Here is a 20,503-nt window from a genome sequence, read left to right on the forward strand (position 1 = left end):
CAACGGCAGGCGGCTTCTTCACTTAAACACAGTATGTCAGAGTTAGGGCCGATTCATACTCCTATTTTACCGCTGTAGTGCCGAAATGATTTCGGCTCGTCAGAGAATTTCAGTAGCACCGAAGAGCCGACTTCAGGATGGTAGCCGCCCCCCCCCCCCCCCCCGGCTCTAAAATAGGAGTATGAATCGCGCCTTACTCAAACTCTGGGTTGGGACCCAAACATGGACGCAAACATGTTTCTGGAAAGTGACCATGTACTATTTTAATATGGGTACTTCTAATGTGCTTGGTTCCCAAGGACAGAGTAGTTGTTAAAAGCTTAAGCAGTTATATTTACCTCAGAACCCTGCTTTAATTTATTAAGGTAGTTAAATTTATACCAGCGTTAATAATACCATACTAACAACGTAACATTTTTAATAATAACAAATACCCTAATTAACCCAGTGTTCTGGTGAAATTAGCCCCATATCACCACTGATTGAACAACACGGCTCAGAGAAAAAAACATCCATATGGTGTGTCAGACACAGCCCTGTTTACAGTAATCAGGCCCTGTGGAATGCTTCTTCTCCTCTTGACCTTTCCAAGCCCGTCCATCCACATTAGACGGAAGGGTTTGTCACGTCGCGTTTTATGGCCTTCCTGGCACCTCCTCCCCACAGAGGAGAGGCTATTGGTGGGGGGGTCGCGTGAGTCGGGAGCCCCATGCTAGACCGAGAACGCCCCGTCCTGCAGCTAAATGTTCAAACCAAGTATTCAAGTTTGTCCTCCGTTAGCGTTGCCCTGCCTCTTTCCCCTCATGGAGTAAGGTCTGGACTGATAATGGTTTGTCAGTCAGTCAGTCTGTGTCTCAGTGGTACGCCAAAGAAACCAGGATGTAATCTAGGTAGCATTATGGCCTTGCTGTTCCGGATGGTGAAAGTGACAAATGACAATATGAAATTGACCTGCATGCACATGGAGTACCTCGTTTTATTTTAGAGTTGGGATGTGTTACTGATTCTATTTAAGTGCATTGTAAGATTTAGTTATTGCCTCATTTCCATGTACTTACTTTTGATTACATTTTATTTTGATCCGCATTTGTTACCAAGGTAACAACTACTCTTCCTAGGGCCCTCATAAAAACAGCCACATCATAGGTTTACACATCACACGCATGCATGCATGCATGAATCTCTCTTGAACTGGATCTCCAATCTGTGCATAATACAATTATATGAATGCCCTCCACTCTAATATTTCAATCTCAATGTATCTTTAACCCATTAAAACCAGGGAAGCATCCGTCTCATTTTAGATTTGAAGTTTTAGACATTGGTTATTAAAAGAAAATGGTAGATTTACCAGTTCACAGTGCATCTCTTCGTGCCGTGCTGCGAGCTTGTAGGTCTGCTATTTTTGAACATTTTTGAACAACTACTGGTTTAGAAGGCATTTGTAGAATTGGCCTCAGGTCTTATTAGGTTAAACAACCATTCTCTTTTTTCTACAGGTTAACCAACCATGTTGGAATTATCCTAATGCATTTGGTGCTCGGGCTAGGTTGAAATGCTCCGCCCATACCTGTCCTCCTTGTTGATCTGGTCTCCAAAGCCCACTGTGTCTACGATGGTCAGCTTTAGATGGACGTTGCTCTCCTTAAGGTCGTAGGTTCGCGGTCGTAAGTACACTCCGTTCTGGTAGTGGCTGGCCTCCTCGTTCTCAAACATGGTGTTGAAGAGTGTGTTCATTAACGTTGACTTGCCAATGCCCGTCTCCCCTGGGGGAATAGATACAGGCAGAATGAAAGAAAGAGAGTCAAGCAGTGAAAGATTCACAGGGGGGCAATCCTTCAGCTCTCAGACAAAAGTGTTTAGGGCAGCAATACAACTGGAAGGCATGTACATGTCGCTCATGTCAGGGGAACAGAAGACAACAGTGCTGGGTTTGTTTTAGTTAAACGCAGTTAAAGTGCTTTGAGCAATTACATCTGTCCAAGAGATCAAGAGAAAGTTTACAGAACAGAAACCAGCAGGATATTTTTTTGTGACTAGTTACGTGCACACACACACACACACACACACACACACACAATGTGCTACTTACCTACGCAAAGGATGTTAAAGCAGAAACCCTGTGTGACCGATTTACTGACCAGCTGGTCAGGTAGGCTATCAAATCCAACATGGCCGCCCAAAGTCAGGTTGCGCTTCTCTTCATTCTAAAACAAAAAACAAACAAAACACATTTAATAGACTAATTAATACATTAACATTCTCTTAGTGACTTGTTTAAGGCCACTTCAACACTAGAGGGCTTTTGCATTTATTTTGTGTTATTTAATTTCTTCCAAGACAAAGAAAATCATCAAGTCAAGCAAGTGGAACAGAGAAATGTAGCTACTGTACTAGCTACAGTACTCGACGGGAGCATGATTTTCCTCTGACACTGACAGCATGTGAGAAAATTGGAAAACCCACTCATGCTTAAGACCATAGGTTTGTCAAAGCCTTCACATTCTTATGCAAATGAACAGCAAAGTATTTCCATACGTTGCACAGATGAAAAACCCATCCTCTCCAGCAGTTAAGTAATCACGGCCTGTGGGAGGTGTGAGCTTTCAGAATAATACTTCACAGCCACAAGGACTTCTCACAGAGAAACGGCTATAGAATTCGGGGAGCAAGTTAGATATGGTGGGCTGGAAAATGAAGACAGAAACCATAGAAAGAAAAATGTCTGTCTGGAAACAAACTAGTTAGGAATGCATACTGTATACACTTTGTTGTACGATGAATCTACAAGCTCACAATGCAAAGATTTCTTCACTTTCTTCTTTTTTTTTTTTTACTTACAGTATTTTATTTTAAAGGCATGGCCATTCATAGCAACCTTACCACAAATTACTTTAAATTCAATGTCGCAAATATGAAATATTGAACTGTTCTTAGAAAGAGTTAGTTTTAAGTTAGTGCAGTGGAATATTATCTGTTTCACCTCGTTTACCAGACCCATCTTTTCTGAGTGGGAAGGAGACAGAGCACCTTGAGGTGCATGTGACCACCACCAGAGTACTGGATGTCTGGCTCAGTCATTCCCAGAAGGGCTGCATTTTTAGGAGCTGATGTCACTGGACACAGTCTGCCTGAACGCGGAGCAAAGTGGAGCTGAATACAACTCTATCACAGCCCACCCTAAATCGGTACGTTTGATTAAATGCCATTTCCCTACTCAGTCAGCATGCAAACGTGTAACTGTACAGCGTGATGAGATGGGGGTAGCGTGAGAGGGAGAGAGAGGGAAAGGGAGCACGAGAAAATTGGGCTGACTTGTGCAAGGCAGGGTTTAACGTCAAGCGAGTGAAGCAACACACATACAGAAGTGATCCGACTTGAGCTGAGCAAGGCAATACAGGACTGAACAGTTGTACAACCGCACATTATTATAACAATGGCCCCAGTTGACGGACAGATCAATGTGCTCCGGGTCTGTAAATAGGAATTAGGCTACACAATTCTAAATTTGAATAGCAGTGACAATTGATCGCAGTAAATGTTATAAAACAATAATGCATTGGATGAAGGCAAAGGAGACACATAAAGATGAATGAATCAAAGATAATGCTCAGTTCCACTGGGACACGCCATAGCTACGATAACTAGATAGAGGTGGGGATAATTCTAATTTTGCTGGTCAACCACTTCATGCATGAACCCATTAAAACCAAATAAGCATCCGTGTCATTTTAGATTCTTGCAGGGGCCATTAAAAAAATAGATATACAAGCTCAAAGCTGCTATTTTTAAACATTTTTGAAAAATTGGAAAAGAGAACTACTGATTTAGAAGGGATTTGTAGAATCAGCCTCAGGTCTTAATGGGTTAACGAAATGCTTGTTACATGAAGCCAAGAAAACACGGTAGCCCACAGTGCGGAGGACGCCGTGACTGAAGCTTGAGGAGATACTAATCTGGAAGAAAGCAGAAATGAGACGTGCCACGGATCTGGACTGACTGACAGATAGCTAGAGGGGAAGGCGTGTGACCATCAGCCTGGAATGGAAACGTGTAGTAAAAAAAACTAAAAAAAAGAACGAAAGTTATTTTGATAATGTATTTATCTGAGGATGTGTGTATGAATTGGAAACCTGTCGAGCTGAGGATGTGGATTATGTATGAATGAGGGCCACAGAGGGGCATGCAGACCAAACCTGCCTGCCTGTGTTATCTTTAAGGATCAGACAACTGCAGAGTGCAGACGTGGACACAAATTCCCCGAGCCAAGATCCAACAAGCTGAATGTGTGTGTGTGTGTGTGTGTGTGTGTGTGTGTGTGTGTGTGGCTGCGTGCATGTGCATGCACAGTCTTTCAGTGTGTGTGTGTGTGTGTGTGTGTGAGTGGGTGTGCTGTTAGTGTGTACAGTCTTTCAGTGCATGCATGTGCACATCACTGCGGTCTCAGACAAAAAAAGTAATTGCAGTGTTGCCGTTTTTTCCTTACCTGAGTTGAGTTTTTGCACAGTCAGTTATGTAAGTCAGTGACTTTCTTGCCATCAACAGATTCATAATATAACAGGTAATTTCTAAAAGTAGACTAAATCATGGTAAATGAGAAAAGTATTAACTTGCCAGGCCAGCTATGTTTTCTATTTTCGACAACAGCGGTAGGCTACATGAACAATGTAGTGTGTGTGTGTGTGTGTGTGTGTGTGTGTGTGTGTGTGTGTGTGTGTGTGTGTGTGTGTGTGTGTGTGTGTGTGTGTGTGTGCTAGTGAATGACAGCATGCAGTCACATGTGGCAGCTAAATGTTCCATCACCCATGCTAGGGCTACTGAGGAAACTATGAGCCATCCATCTATATATTTATCCATCCATCCATGATAGAGCAAAGAAGAGCAGAGAATACTCTTCCAGGTATGAGTGGAATGGAGGTTTTCAGGTCAATTGTCCCACGTTGAGTAAACAACACATTTCCCAGGCCAGCATATCGCTGTCGCTGGCCCAACAGGAAATGACTAAGTGTGTGTGTGTGTGTGTGTGTGTGTGTGTGTGTGTGTTGAGAGTGGTCTAGTCAAACTGATACCAAAGTATGTTCACGGTTCCCCGAGGCTAAACAGCTGATAATGGATATATAATATAGACATCTCGCCAAGAAACAGCTTTGACTGAAAAACCCAAACCTACTGTATTCAAGAGGGAAAAAAAGGTGCAATAGGATCAGTTGATGTATTGTTCCAGCATCAACGCTGCAATGTAAAATTCTAACATTGGCTACACAAAACTGTTTACTGGAAAATAAAAAGAGTTTTGTGACTTTGTCCATCTGACAAACACTAGTGGTGGATATTGCTTGCAATCTCACGATAGATATGTATCATGATACAGAGGCACACAATACCATATAGATACGATATATCGATACATCTCGATTAAACGTTTATTCAAAATAATGACCATGTTGCACAAATACAATAATGCACTTTCAGGCCCACAGAGATCTTTAAATTAAAATAAATGTCTAAACAGCCTAACATGGGGTCTGGGAAGGGAGTGCATTGCAACTGGCAAGGGGGGCTTTGATAACGTTAAACAGAGGTACGTTTGGTAACACTGCGTCACCCAGACAATTCATGCCGTTTTATTGCTGTATCGGTACAGCAGCCTCTCGGTAGACTATCGTCCGGATTGTCGATCGATATATATATATATTGGATTTGTCATATTGATTAATTGAATGCACCACTAATAAACACCACACCATGAACACAACAAATGCTTTCCCTCCCGTTAATGCCCTGAACTCATACTACAGCTTTAGAAGTGTGTGATGTCATTTTAAACTAGAGGACAGTGATAGGAAATCTATCTTATCTATAAATGCACCAAGTCTCCGTGTGTACGTAATATGTCTGTAATCCACGTAACTCGAGAACCATTCGCCCCACCGACTTCACATTCCACACACGCGTTCCACACCCCCACAGGGAGTGCAGTGCCCGGTGTCGAGTTGGTCGGACCCACAGAAGGCCTCTGACAAAGAACTCCATATATGGAGTTCCAACTTGCATCGTTCCAAGTAGGCCAGTGCCCAACGGGCACCGCACGTACGTGTGTGTACAACATCTGTAATCCACGTAACTCGAGAACCGTTCGCCCCACCGACTTCAAATTCGACACAAGCGTTCCACACCACAACAGGGAGTGCTGTGCTGTGCCCAGTGTCGGGTCAGGCAGATACACCGTTGTCCAGAACCAGCACAAAGGCCTCTGCCCGGGCTTTGGACCTGATCACCCCTATATCTCCATATATGGAGCTGGCCTGTTCTGACAACACTTCATATCTGGGCATTCCTGACAGAACTCCATATATAGGAATAAAGGGAAGGGACACAGAGAGACAGATACAGAGATCTCCATATGTGGGCATAAAAGGAACACAGACAGATGGAACAGGTACAACAGGTATTGCATAGCCGGGTGGGGCATGGATCTCCAACTTCCATGGTTACTGACTCGGTGCTCTACAGCCGGGCACCGGGCTAGTCTCCTGAATCGTTTCTACACATCACCTTTTCTTCATCTATTCACAGATGAAATTATAATGTTGATCATGGATCATGATCACTTTAGCTTGGACTGATGGGTGAGAAGAACTGTACTGAATACAATGGTGTAATGCCGTCAGACTATTGAAGTAATGAATAACTTGCTATCCCACTCTAAAATCACTCTATTGTTAGTGATACATTATTTCCAAATGGAGCATCTGGTGAAATTATGGATCTCCCGTTTAAAAAAGATACATTTTCACATAGACCCATACATTCTCAATTATCGTACAACACCAATGTATGCTGAAGGCAAAAACTGGGTCAACTCATACACATGCATGCACATTGCATATGGGACCTACAATCACATTGGTCCTCTGCCAGCGAGTTTGCCTGATTGTATCCGAAATACTCATATTCATGAATTCTCTCCTCCAGACACTACTCTACCTAACTACCCGTCTCAGTTCTCATCTCTCCAAAGTCTCTCCATCTCCTTTCATTCACCCACGCACATGTAAACAAACAGTTTGTGTCAGAACTGACATAGATTAAGCCAGACAGCAACAGGCTGACGCGTTGTGACACTGGTACCACTACTCATATCTCATGAATGGTAAATAAATGGTAGTTACTAATATGAATCAGCAGTTCATGTCATGACATGAACTGCTGATCAGGACAGCTCAACCAGAGCCATTGTTGCACGCATCAAATGAATGTCATTTTACCTGCATGATGTTAAGAGCACCCCTCACTTCACACAAGTGTGATTCTTTTTAGGTATCGCTCAATACCGATACCATACCGTCGGTAAACAGTGATTACGGTAATTACCGCGACAACAAAGAAATCCATACCACCCCAGCCCTATACCTCAAATCATCACCCTGGGCAAGACCTACGCTGAAAAGACTATCAGCGGAAGTTGCGGGATTTTAGCGGAAGTATTGCCCAAGGAAATGACGTTGATGCTTTACAAATCAGTTTACATTCTCCGCGAATGAAACAAGTGTTGCGATTGGTCTGGAAAATATCGTATCCGGGGGAAATACATTTGACGGATGTTCCCGGAGGATACATCCGCCGATAGCTTCTCTTCTCTTCTCTACGTTGTGACCAGGCTTTTCTTTTCGCAGATAAGTAAGCCTGGGACCGAGGCTAGCTGCTGGTCCAACCCTCTGAGTCTAGTAAGAGAATGCAGATGGCTGAGATTTTGGTCATGAGTGTGTCATCAGTCATCCATGAGGAGCAACGTAAAACATGGTGGCTGTCTGATTATTATCATACCCATGCCATTGCCTGCGCTACTCACACAGAACAACACACACACACGGTCACACGCACATACACACGCACACACGCGTCATATGCCTTGCATTTCTCCCCAGTCTCATCGCTCATATGCCCAACAGGAAAGACAAAAAAAAGACTAGACACTAGACAGACTGGAGAAATGTTACGAGACAGATGTTAAGCGAGCTCCCATTTCCTGATATGCATATGAACACTGCATATAGTGACAGACAAAATGACTCAGGCATGAAGGAAGCATGAGTTCAAGTCCGTTGCTCTCCCCTTGTCCCGCATATATGGGGACTAGGTTGGTGGAGGGTGTGTAGAGCCCAGGATCACATTAGATGATTGACACAGGGGTGAAAAATGGGTTACAAAATCATGGGATAAATAAATATATTATAAAAAAAGAAAAGTGACAGACAAAATGTCATGCTGCATTCAACAGCCGTGTAAAAGGTGCATTCATTACAAATGTATTACAGTTGCACTTGCATCTCTGGCAGAGGGACGTCGACTTACACAATGTGAGTGGGTGGATCGAATTCTGTGTCACTTTGCACGAATGTATTTCGTGCAAAACCTGGAATGGATGTGTCTCATATATAGCAACATCTTTTTTTTTCTTTTCTTTTTTATCAGAATCTGAAGGTTTTCAGAAAACCAAAACCTTAGGTTAGGTTTTAGGAGGCGTTTTTAGAATCGGCCTCAGGTCTACATGGGTTAAAGGGACACTTCACCCTTTTTGCAAACAAATATATGTTAACGACGTTTAGAAGATTTAGAACACTTTCCTGGGGGTCTTTATGTGTGTAATACGTGGTTTTAGATCTTTTAGATTTTAGCAGTGAGCCCAGTGTCTCTGATGTCATGGACACTGGGCTCACTTACTTCCTGGACTACATCAAGGTATGGAATGGAGGTAAGGTCACCAACGTCATTTTCCCTATCATGCAATTCCTGACGCACCACGGTAGCCAAACTACACCCGGAAGTTCGGTGGAATGCATTGGATGCAGTGAGAGCCCAGTGACCAGCTCATGAACAAACACTATTTCTGAATGACTGAGATCTTTTGTAAAAAGTTATCGCTTCTGGAAAATAACAGAATACATACAACACATTATTATTATTACAACACATTATTATTATTATTATTATTATTATTATTATTATTAGTCTGCTGTGTTGCTTTTCGATGTGTACACTGTGTAATATTATAGAGGTATCTAAAGAGCAAAAAGTAAGTTTCTGAACGTGCCAAGTATTGCTAGACTGTCCGCCGTTTCCTGTCTGGCAGCCAAATCTCGCGATACCTCTGACACTGGGCTCACTGCTAAAATCTAAAATATCTAAAACTACATATTACACACATAAAGACCCCCAGGAAAGTGTTCTAAATCTTCTAAACATCATTATCATATACAGTATTTCTTTGCAAAAAGGGTGTCCCTTTTAAAGCAGAATGTACTTTTGCCTAATTGTGCCTTAACATGCTGTCGTTAATGGTGGCCATATGGATTTGGGGCTCTCACAAATTTTGCTCACATTTTTGCGAGGGGCATGGCGGCTCAATTTGTTTCTTAACCTTCATAGATGATAAATCCACTGAGAAACGGACCTTTGCTCTCCGCGGTCACGGAAGTATCAGATATGAGAAATGGAAACATTTATTTTCCGGTCATGTTAAATGATAAAATATTGACAAATGTACATGAACGTGGTGCTCTGTAAAGCTTTAACGCAAATTAAGTACGAATTTTGACTAGCACAACATATTGACATAAACACTGGACTTTTTATATCAATATTTTCTAATCAAAATGTTGTTGACGATTAAAGGGGATACTTGGATTCAGCAATCAGGAAAAGGGGGTACTGAAGACCAAAAACTTTGAAAACCACTGACCTAGAGGAAACCTACATGAATATGTACAGTACACTACACAAAAAGAAAAAGGGGCCCCAGGCCAGCTGGTTTGGAACACAGGGCCTTCTTGTTGTGATCAATTAACCACTTAAACCACCTTATGCTTACGGTATATACTTTGTCTGGGGTCCCCCTGGGGTCTGCACCACTAGGCGCCCTCCTTTTCATCCTACACCAAATATCTTCACCAAATAAACGATGAGAGCTTTTTACAGAAGATCTGTTATTTCAAAAAAATGTGTTTGCCGATTATGAGATGCCCTGAATAGTTGCAGTATTTAGTTTCATCAGGTAATGCTCAGAGGGTTTTAACAACAGGTTCTCCTCTATTCATGAAGGTAAGGTACTACAACATGGATTGATATATAGACGAGTGCTTCCTGCAAATCCACTATTAACAAATCAATAGCATTGGATCCATGAATATTGACTGGGATTTAACATTGAGCCTGGAAAATGAAATGGGTTTTACAACTATTACTTTGTCCAGTTGTCCACTATCATTATAATGCACACTACTTGGAAAACAAAACTTTGCGGTGTACTTGCCAGGGGTTCAATTAGGCAGACACAGAAGCATGTGCAATTCATAGAGGCAGAGGTCATTGCTTCTGCAGCTATTTACTGCTGCATGCGTAGATATAGCAAAGTCCCAGAAGACAATTGGGTAGATACTAGATCTCACACATTGTGCACCGTGTCGGAGCAGAGAATCCCCATGGAAACATGGGACACACCTGCGGAACAACACTACCACTCGCATTGACGAGGGAGAGACCAAAATGGCACATGAGTCAACTGCTGTACAGTTGCACTTGAATCTCTGGCAGAGGGACATCGACTTACAAAATGTGAGTGGGTGGATCGAATCTGTGTCACTAGTGCAAGGGCACTCCCAAAGCATAACTGCTCCTAGTAACATCTTCTTATGAACATTTTTATATATTTATTTATTTTTAAACCAAAAAAAAAAACAATGTCCTATCTAGTCTTGTCTATGATGGCATTATGGCGTTGATGGCCTGGTTGTAGCGTTGGGGGAGAGACTGGAAATTCATGTTCAGACAATTGAGTGAGCAATGAGATGAACACAGAATTTGAGTCGATCATAATTTTTTTGATGTATGATTACTGTATGTGTGAGGTTTTGAAGGGTTGGATAAGTGCAGCTCATTTTGAATGTATAGTGGCTTTGTCTTACAGTTTGAAATAGTGAGGTTTTTTATAACACTTGCCCACTTCAGTGAAAATAACTCAACTGCCTCACAAATTGGACCCTTTTCAGGTAGCAGACTGGATTAGACAATGCATAATGTCAACATACATGCCATGGTCACGTTGTGCTGGCAAATGGAAGGTTTGCTATTCGAACCAGGTCTGCAGCAAACACGAAGAGCCTGTCAATGGCCAATAGCGGTTACATCTGCACCGCTTAAACAATGAATGAAAAAGCCAAAACATTCCTCAACAGGTCATTGTAATGTAAAATAAAAAGTCATTGTATTGTGCATACTTGCTGTACATAATGTAGCTGCCCATGTAAATCTTTCCTTTAGAATAAGAGTATCAAGTATCAAGCCTTGGACTTGCCTCACACGTTGCGTTGTTCTTTCAGAACTATGTATGGACTTTGGCAATGAAATATAGCAGTGGAATGTTTTAATTGATTCCCATTTTCCTGCATTCCACTTTTGGACCCCACTCTCCAAACCCCTACACCCACAGTTTGAAAAAACGTGGGGTGTATCTATAGATGAATATTAACTCATGAGTCATGACAGAGTGAGCGCAGAGCCTCACCCGTCTCCTACTGTAAGGAATTCTAAGAATTATGACACTGGAGTCAGGGTGCAAGAACCACATTCAGACCATTACAATGTGCTTTTACTTAGACTTTGGCAGGAACATGTGTCTGAAGTAGATGATAAAACAATGTTGAGACTTGAGACAGGGTGAATGCAAACTGAATTGACGTGGCATGTCACTCTTTATCTCCCTGACAGAGATGGCCAAAGGACTTTCAGTTTTCTGTACACAAAACACGTCGCTTTCGTATGCAAAGGCTTGCCAAATAAGGCCTCATTTAGCACTGCTTGTTTTAAGGCAGTCTTTGAAGCTAATTTAATTTTATGCAGGCAGGCCTCATGGTATACAGGCAATCTTCTCAAGGGTCAGTAAGCATAACATGTTAAACATGCCATGGGCCATTTCATTATGTAACAATATCAACAACTAGATCTCCTCATAGGCTCACTGCTCACACAACAATGAGATCAATGAGGAAAAGCATACACATTGTTGGATAGCAGCCGATATTGATCAGCTTGGTGTGGCTCTCTGCCAGCAGAACTAAACCTCAAGCTAAACTAACCACAATCAGGACCAATCCTGATTGGTGTAGGGCCAATAAACCCAACCAACCGCACATCCCTATCGATATCTAGACATAATTAACAGAGTGACCTTAAAGCAAACTGTCAGGCGAGTGAATTATTCAATGTGGTCTCACTTAGTTCAGAAAATCAGTCAGTCAGTCAGTCAGACAGACACTGACTGCATTAGGCAGGTCATAATGCCTGCTTCTGTGCCTGCGGTCTCTGCATTCATCTCACCTCCACCACCAAATCAATTTACTCATTTTGTATTCCAAAGGAGAGGTCCAAGAAATGGCCACTCTGCAATGTCTTAGCACCCTCTTTTGGAAACTTACTTGGCCAGTATCCCAAACTTGTTTGCACATTCTTGTACCCCCTCCTCCTCTCCCCAAAGACTGGTGTTGTGACATTAAGTGATAATAGGAGTGGCCATGAGCGTGCTCTACTGTAATCAATCGTATCCTTTTATCCCTGCAACGGTCAACAACTCAAGGATCATCTGGTTAAATGTTAATATCCCACCCCAGGGCCCTGATGTAGCCTACTGCACATTACATGAATTACAGAATTACTTTTGTTGTAAATGTGTCTTGAAAAAAGGGCGGAGTGAGCTTCTCTTTTGACACAGTTCCACAAGTTGTTATAGCACTGAATATGGGATTATGAAACAATAAAGCATACATGACATTCTCAAATCTCTAGTGGGGGGGGGGGGCCTCTTGTGATCTGCATCTGCAAAGTGAGGAACCATACAAAAGGTACCCGATATGTGATCACCAACTAAGCCTGTAGAAAGTTAAGATATTCATGCCATATAGTTTTAACTTAGTTACAATACATAGTATCAGGTTAATCAAGTAATTGTACTATTCTTCTTAATGGTAAGTAGTTGTTAGCATTATGAGTGAAGTACAAGTACAACTGGACATGAAGTAGTATGATTCATGTGACTCCTCAGTCAGTCAGGAAGTTGCACCCAAACCACATGCCATATGGTTGTTTTTCAATGCTCATCATAGTTCTGTTTGCTCAACCAACCGCCGCAACACTGACAAGACAACCCGTCACAATGTAGCAGTTTATCCAAACAGAATCGCTGGGGCCCCTCTCTCTGTGCGAAGCTACTACACGTTACGTACATCGTTATTATGTGCAACAACTACATCCGTTTGGCATGTGCAAAAACAGCAGTTATGCACAAAAAGGCAAAAGTAATTAATTATAGTGTGTGTGTGTGTGTGTGTGATGTTTCTAAATACAAGCGTTTGTCCTAGAACGAACCCAATCACCACCACATAAATCACTTCCACCATCTCGTCAGTCGTCTCTCTGGCCATCAGGCTATGTGAGGCTTTACCCACTTTAACCAAGAAATAAGAATACAAATGCAGCCAAAAGGTATTCAATCGTCTCGGTCAGGACGCCCACAACGAGACGTATGCGATCGCGTTTACTTACAGAAAATATGTCAACGTCGGTGGCAGCCATGGTGCGGAATGGATGATGTTTGTGACTCAGTCAGAAGCCTAGCTACTACTGAGCTCACTGGAGCCTGGTTCAGTTCAGTCCGTCTGCTGCTGAACGGAACACACACTGAACAATATGGCCACTTCCTGGAAACTCCCATTCTGCTTGAGGAATGGTAGAGTCTGCATCTTCTGCATCCCATGGCCCGGCGGGACGTTTCAGTCGCGCTGCGATTGGCTACTGGATTATATCTATTATCAGCGCAAATCAGAATTATTATATTATTGGACAACTATCTAAATTTAAAAAAATATCTTAAATATTAGCAATATTTAACAATGTATTTACAGTTTGTATAACCCAAACGAAATTATATTTAAAAAATCACACCTGTGTGAAGTGAGGGGCGCTCTTATCATTTTACAACATCGAGGACGATTTGCGCAAATGCGCAGTAACAGACAAAACAAATATAAAACTCTGTTCATTGTTAATGGCATTTAATGTTTGTGTAATTGAATTGTGTTAGTAACAAAACAAACATTAAACTCTGTCCATTGTCAATGGCGGTTTTAATGTTCGTCTAAGGAAAAACAAACATTAAACCTGTATATAGGAGCGCCCCTTTTTGGTTTTGACATGATTTAAAAAAAATTACTCTACATTCTAGTCTGCACATTTTGAGTGACAGTTTCCACGCGTGAGCGAGCGGTTGACAACCAACCAGCCAATCACAGCGGGACTGGCCATCCGGAACATGGGATCTACTATACTCCATAGGAATGTGTCGTGCTACGCGCATTACAAGCCAGGACAGGAGCGAGGAAATATGGAACGATTACAATGTCTCGTAAGAATTCTCTTCATCTGTTCATCATGTAGTAGTAGCCTAGCTGGCTGGCCCATATTTGCAATACAAAGCTTTATGCACATTTCAAATTCTCATGCACTGTTAATTGCTTCCAATCCCAAAGCTCTCTTTAGACATGTAGTAGTAATAAATAATAATAATATTCATAATAATATTGTTAGAACTGATTCAACACTGATGAAAAATAAATCAAATGTATGATAATAAGTTTTGCTGCCTTTTTGTTAATAGACTAGATATACAAATACATAGACGTGAGATAGCCATAATGAAATCACACTTAGTGATGGGGCAATGGCTATATAGACGTAATAATAATACCGGTAGGCTAATAATAAATAACCATGCTGCAAAGATATACATGTTTCCATGGCATGCATGGAATAATTGTGGCGTGCGAATTATTTCCCCTTCTTCTTAATTCGCTTTAAATCCTGGCTGCAACCCACGAGGAATATATGAACACGTACAACAAAGCTGGTCATTTTTATATGAAATTAGTGCATGGCTGCCTGCATGATAGCCCGGTTGCCTTTCGTTTGGCTAATTGGATCAATGGATGTTATTACAATATTATAGCCAACTACTAAAAAGATAAATTTGTTAGACTGTCTGTAGTGTACTCTCTGTCCACAAGAGTGGGATGTGCATAAATTATTCAAATCGTCTCCACGTCTGCGTTTTCCCCGGAAACCGCAGGTAGTAGGAGTCACAGGTAACCTACGTCAGGTAGGCTATAGCGCTACTGGGTACATTCTATTCTGCACAGCACAACACTGCAACAGTGACACACAAGTTATATTGTTCTGCTAGAAAAACACATTTTAAATAGTCTATCGCTTTAGACAGTCTTTCTTTATGGCGGTGACTCAAGACGCGATCCTGTCCTTGTTGATAGAAGAAGGGGGCAAAGTAAAGAATTCCGACTTCTTAAGTAAGTTCAAAGGTTCCGTGAACTGCGCCGATCCCGCGGAGAAGAAGCGCAACAGGGAACTCTTCAAGACAATCGTCAACAACGTCGCCGTCGTGAAAGATATCGACGACGTCAAGTATGTTGTGGTCAGGAAAAAGTACCAGCACCTGCTGAAGGAGAACCAAGGTGAGGAACGTCATTCAGAAAAGAACACTGACGAAGAGCTGCTCCCGGTGGCCGCACAACATGAGCACGAGCACCACCCACAGTCTGCACAGACTGCTGCTAACAAAGAGACCCCTGCTGAGGGTGCAGGAGGGGAGACATCTGTTTGTGAGAGTTCTCAAGAAGAAGTCCAAGGTAATTCAAATGAAAATGAGCCACTTACACCCACAGAATTGCCTTCTCCTATAGCACTGGCATTGCAAAGAAGCAAATTCTGCGATTTCAGTTTAAAACCTAAACGAGCCCTGTATTTTGACATAGTCCAGGACTCAGACACAAAAGGGGAAAGTCGTCCAAGTGGAGAGGCTTTGGGTTTAATTAAGACCACTGCCACACACAGCAAACCCTTTGCGTTGCCTCTGAGGATGCCACCGACTACTAAGATAGAAGTACACAGACTGAAAGGCTCAGAATCGGAAGACCTCCACCTCCCGGAGAAAAGCAACCCAGACACAGACCCATATGACTCCTTCAGGCACAAGAGAAAGCCTTCAGTGGAGAGCACCAACCTGAACTCTCCTCAGCCGAGGAGGTCAGTGAAGAGCACTAAGCCCTCAGAGGATCCCAAAGAGTCCAGTAGAGGCCCCTCCGCGGTTCCCCTAGAGCAGTCCGAGCACGAGTGGCTGGTCAAATCCGCCGCCGGCCACTGGAGCCAGGTTTACGGAATGCTACTGAATGACCACCAGCTGGCCGAGAAGAGGGACTTCATGTCGGGGTTCACCGCTCTCCACTGGGCGGCCAAGAGCGGAAACAGTGACATGCTGTCTAAGATGATTGAAATATCCAGAGACAGAGGCGCTGACATTGACATTAACGCCAAGGCACACGGCGGCTACACTCCATTGCACATTGCAGCACTGCATGATCAGGAATTCATACTGGCCAAGCTGGTGGATGAGTATGGGGCTGACGTGAATGTGAGGGACAACTGCGGCAAGAGGGCCTATCACTATCTCCACAAAGGCATTTCAGAGAGGGTGAGGGGCCTCCTGGGCGAGCCTTGCAAAGCCCCACCAGCCCAGGAGAGTGCCATGCAGCAGGAGAAGGACGACGTGGATCTGTTTCCGGATCTGTCCAAGAGTCTCCATACAATAAGTCGTCTCTTCCAGCCCCACATGACGGGGCACAAGAAGAAGCACAAGCAGAGACCAGGGATCTATTCTGTGGGCGATGACCCCAGAGAGGAGAGGGAGGAGAGTGGCTCCTACATGTAAATAACCCGTAGTCATGTCAGTATGTGTTGTTGATGTAATCGCAGAGCTATGGCCACTAGCCATCTTATTTCCATGATACAAGAGCCTTTGAATAACAAATAGGTCGTTTTTATTTATGTAAAAATTATCGCCATAGGGAAGCATGGTCTCTATATCTAGGTCGTCCTCAGTTGTGATTTCTACCTTATTCTGAATTGAATGTCCGCCAGTGAAGAAAGCCACAGTGAAATATTATGTTTCATCATGACTTATTTGAGATATCTCTGTACTGGCATAAACGTTATAATCCTTATTTTCTTTATTCTTATACTAATGTTGTGGACTGGACACTGACATTAACAGAAAAGCACAAAAACAGACTAAATTTTTAGGTGAAGACTGTGAGAGCCATTGTATCATTGTACGACACTCCATTTCTGTTGGGGCCAACAAAATGAAGCACTTAAGATTAAACAGACAAAACATTTATTTCACACTGTTGAACTTTCATCGTATTTGCGATTATCCCGTGATTATAAGCTGATTATGAAGTTAGTACATTCCATAACTTATTGAAGGAGGTATTGTAGCAAGCAGATCTGTTTCAATTCACATTTCACAATCATTACCATCATGCGTGTTTAACTTATTATTTAACTGTATTTCATTTCTACATTACAACATTATGTATCAAAACTAAAGTGAGATTATACATATAGGCTACTACATGTCTACATCAAATCCTCATTGAGCAAAATCTCTGCATTACTGTATGACATTGATAATGTTAATGTTTCTATTCTATTATGTTATGTTAATCTATATGAAATCGCAGAGATTAAATATATATGTTGTGTTAAAATGTGGCTATTGTCTTAATACAGTATCTCCTGAGAGAGAGAGAGAGAGAGAGAGAGAGAATCTTGAGTGTTCAAATGACTTGGATTTTCATTGCTATACTAATTTTGCTGATTAATTATTAACGCTCATGAGTATCATAAATATAGTAGAATATGTCTTTCAACATGAAACATGGTGAATGGAATGACGATTTCACTGAAGGAATTTCACTAACAGGAATAACCACAAATCCCACTTGAAAGGGATGGATTGTTTTCTGTACATGGTCAGGTTACAGGTGCTACATAGATCTCTCAGCGCGTGCCAAAATCAGCACTGAAATATGGTTCACATCCTTCTACTGGCTTGTTGAGACAGCTGAGAGAGAGACCCAGAGGGAGTCAGTCAGATGACTGACTGACGGCCTGCCGTGGAATGTGTGTGTGCGTGTGTGTGTGTGTGTGTGTGTGTGTGTGTGAGAGAGAGAGTGGGGGACGGACGACATCAATGCCTGACTGGAAAAGTGTGCTAATGTCATCACAGGACCTGGCAGGCGACAGACGAGGAGAGGAACATTTCCTGTGCATGTCGGTCTCTTTTTTTTCCTCCAGTGTGTGTTCCTGTCGCTTCTCATCAGCAAATGATCCCACGGTGCCGACTGGGTCCACAACACATGCATTGCGGTACAGAACAACAGTAAACATCAGTTCTGTCAGAAAGAGGAAATGAGGAGGTGAGAGGAGCCATTTGGAATCTAATATGTCCCACAGTAGGCCTCTTGTGTCGTTGTCTGCCCTTTATTTAGGGCTCCTCTGTTTCCCTCTTTCTCTAATCTTCCACCTACGACTTTGTATCTCTCTCTTTCTCTCATGATGTCATTTACCCGGCAGCATAACACTGTTACGTCAAGCTAGTCCCCACCTCCCCCCCACACACACACACAGGCCTCAGGGCCTGATGAAGCAAAATGTTCCCATCTGCTGTCGTTGTTGTCGTCATCAGTGGGCAGGGATGGAGATGAGAGGAGAAATACAAGGTCATGGGAAGATGAGGAAGCACAAATCATACGTTAATTCACAGTTTCATGTGTGAATCACTAACTGTTGTGACGTTTGTGATACACATTCATAGTATACATTATGAAGTAGGAATGTTCAGAAACACAAACTGATGCTGTACTACAAATATTAGGCCTACTAGCTCTTTATTTATAATGCTGGTGTTGAGTGAAGTGCATAGTTTGTCCACAGCTGTTTCATTTACCACTAGGCCAGTGGCAAGAAGGACACACGCACGTCGCACACCATGTGACACAACTCCATCTTGATGTGAAGATTGCCGTGTTCCTCCCACAGAGTCATGTTCTTTCCAGTTCGTTGTCTGGAGTGTTCTCAGTTACTTCGCTTCAGCAGCATTCGCAGTGCCATCGGCGTAAATTACCGTAGGATTACCACATTTTCTGTCTGATCTGACACGCTCAGAAATCCCCACATGGAAAATGCCATTGTGTTGCATATCCTCCCCCGACTGCTTTCTTTGGGGAATCAGATTAAAAGTGCTCTACAGTGTCACTTGTTTCCTCCTGGGCTTTCCTCTGCCACACGCCGACATGAAACGCTGTCTTTTTGTTCATCCTCTCCCTTCTGACATCCCTCGGCTCATAATAACCGTTTGTTATTGGGCAGCATTCCACCGTTGTTGGACTGCACGCTAACAGGGCCAAAGAAACACGAAAGAGATAGTAGACAGTATGGGGACTTGGGGAGGGAGGGAGACAAGGCTTATACAGTAAAAAACACCCTGTCAATCACGGAGGGATTATTTGCAACTGTTTTTTTATATCTTACAAAATACAACTTTGGGAAATTAAAAATGTTTTAAGTCCCCACTTGTGGAAAAAAGTTACAAAACCCATCTTTACATTTCAAATAGTTTGGGAAATATTAACATCTTCCCTGTCTGACTGACTTTGTATACATCTTTGAAAGCAATACATTTACAAATATAACTACATTCAGCTGATCATAAAACTAAATGTTTTCGTTTCCCTTCGCTATCACACTGGCAATCAGTTTGACTCACACATGTCCCAGCCACTGTCTGCATTCTTCAACACCCTGGGGATGAATCCTTTCTCTCTTTGAGATCGGCTAGCCAGAATATGCAGCTATCATGTCCTCACAGTGATGCCCATTTAAGGAGTCCACAGGCTCTAAAGGATGCAGTAAACAGACTAAAACAAAACAGCTAAACATTGTATTGAAAATGATACTGAAAACGACCATAAGGATGAGGTGGCAGATCGCTTCAATCAGTTTTTTGTTAATGTAAGCCCTGATCTAACTATAGGGCTAGGTAGTAGAATTCCAGATCGAGGGTCAGATGGGGTAGCCTGGGTTCCAGCCTGTTTTGCCGGGTTTCCGCGGATCTGAAATGTCACTTCGCAAGTGACATTTCAGATCCGCGGAATCAGGCTGGAATCCAGGCTACAGATGGGGAGCATATGGGCTATGGGGAAATTGGTTTTTGTCAGTATGTATGCATGTATGAATTAATGTGTATGCATTAATGTATTAATGTATGGGTATATGTATGTATAGGTCTACTGTATACATTTGTACATTTATGTTAAATAGAATAGTTATCTTTGACAATATGCATGATATGGATGTATTATGTATTGTGTATAAATCCTACTTATTTATATAGGATATACATTTTTTATATCAAATTGAAGAGTAGCCTACCTATCTTTTTTACACAGAGAAGTCAGCGCGTAACAATACTTAATTAACGAGGGGTGGGAATTTATACCTTTTACTTCATCTCACTCCTTATATGCTTAGATTTAATTAT

At 42.3% G+C, this 20,503-nt stretch overlaps 2 protein-coding genes across 2 annotated transcripts in view; one reads left to right on the forward strand and one right to left on the reverse strand.

Moving 5' to 3' along the window:
* septin8a (septin 8a) overlaps positions 1-13,737 on the reverse strand; it is a 37,993-nt gene extending 24,256 nt beyond the window's left edge. The window contains exons 1-3 of the mRNA XM_083780702.1: positions 13,597-13,737; positions 2,093-2,207; positions 1,571-1,766 (exon numbers count right to left, since the gene is read on the reverse strand). Coding sequence (XP_083636828.1) covers positions 1,571-1,766; positions 2,093-2,207; positions 13,597-13,626 — 341 coding nt within the window. The 5' untranslated portion in view covers positions 13,627-13,737. The remainder of the gene's footprint in view (positions 1-1,570; positions 1,767-2,092; positions 2,208-13,596) is intronic.
* A 1,524-nt stretch (positions 13,738-15,261) lies between these two features.
* On the forward strand, positions 15,262-17,199 carry sowahaa (sosondowah ankyrin repeat domain family member Aa). Its single transcript, XM_083762383.1, has one exon. It carries the CDS (start codon positions 15,335-15,337, stop codon positions 16,826-16,828), a length of 1,494 nt encoding a protein of 497 aa, XP_083618509.1. The 5' UTR covers positions 15,262-15,334; the 3' UTR covers positions 16,829-17,199.
* The last annotated feature ends 3,304 nt before the right edge of the window (positions 17,200-20,503 follow it).

Source organism: Protomyctophum parallelum (genome assembly GCF_964188405.1).
Source record: "Protomyctophum parallelum genome assembly, chromosome: 1".
Lineage (NCBI taxonomy): Eukaryota > Metazoa > Chordata > Actinopteri > Myctophiformes > Myctophidae > Protomyctophum > Protomyctophum parallelum.

What these genes read in the sequence shown, in the direction of transcription:
- sowahaa (XM_083762383.1), top strand. Translation starts at nt 15,335, where the DNA reads ATGGCGGTGACTCAAGACGCGATCCTGTCCTTGTTGATAGAAGAAGGG.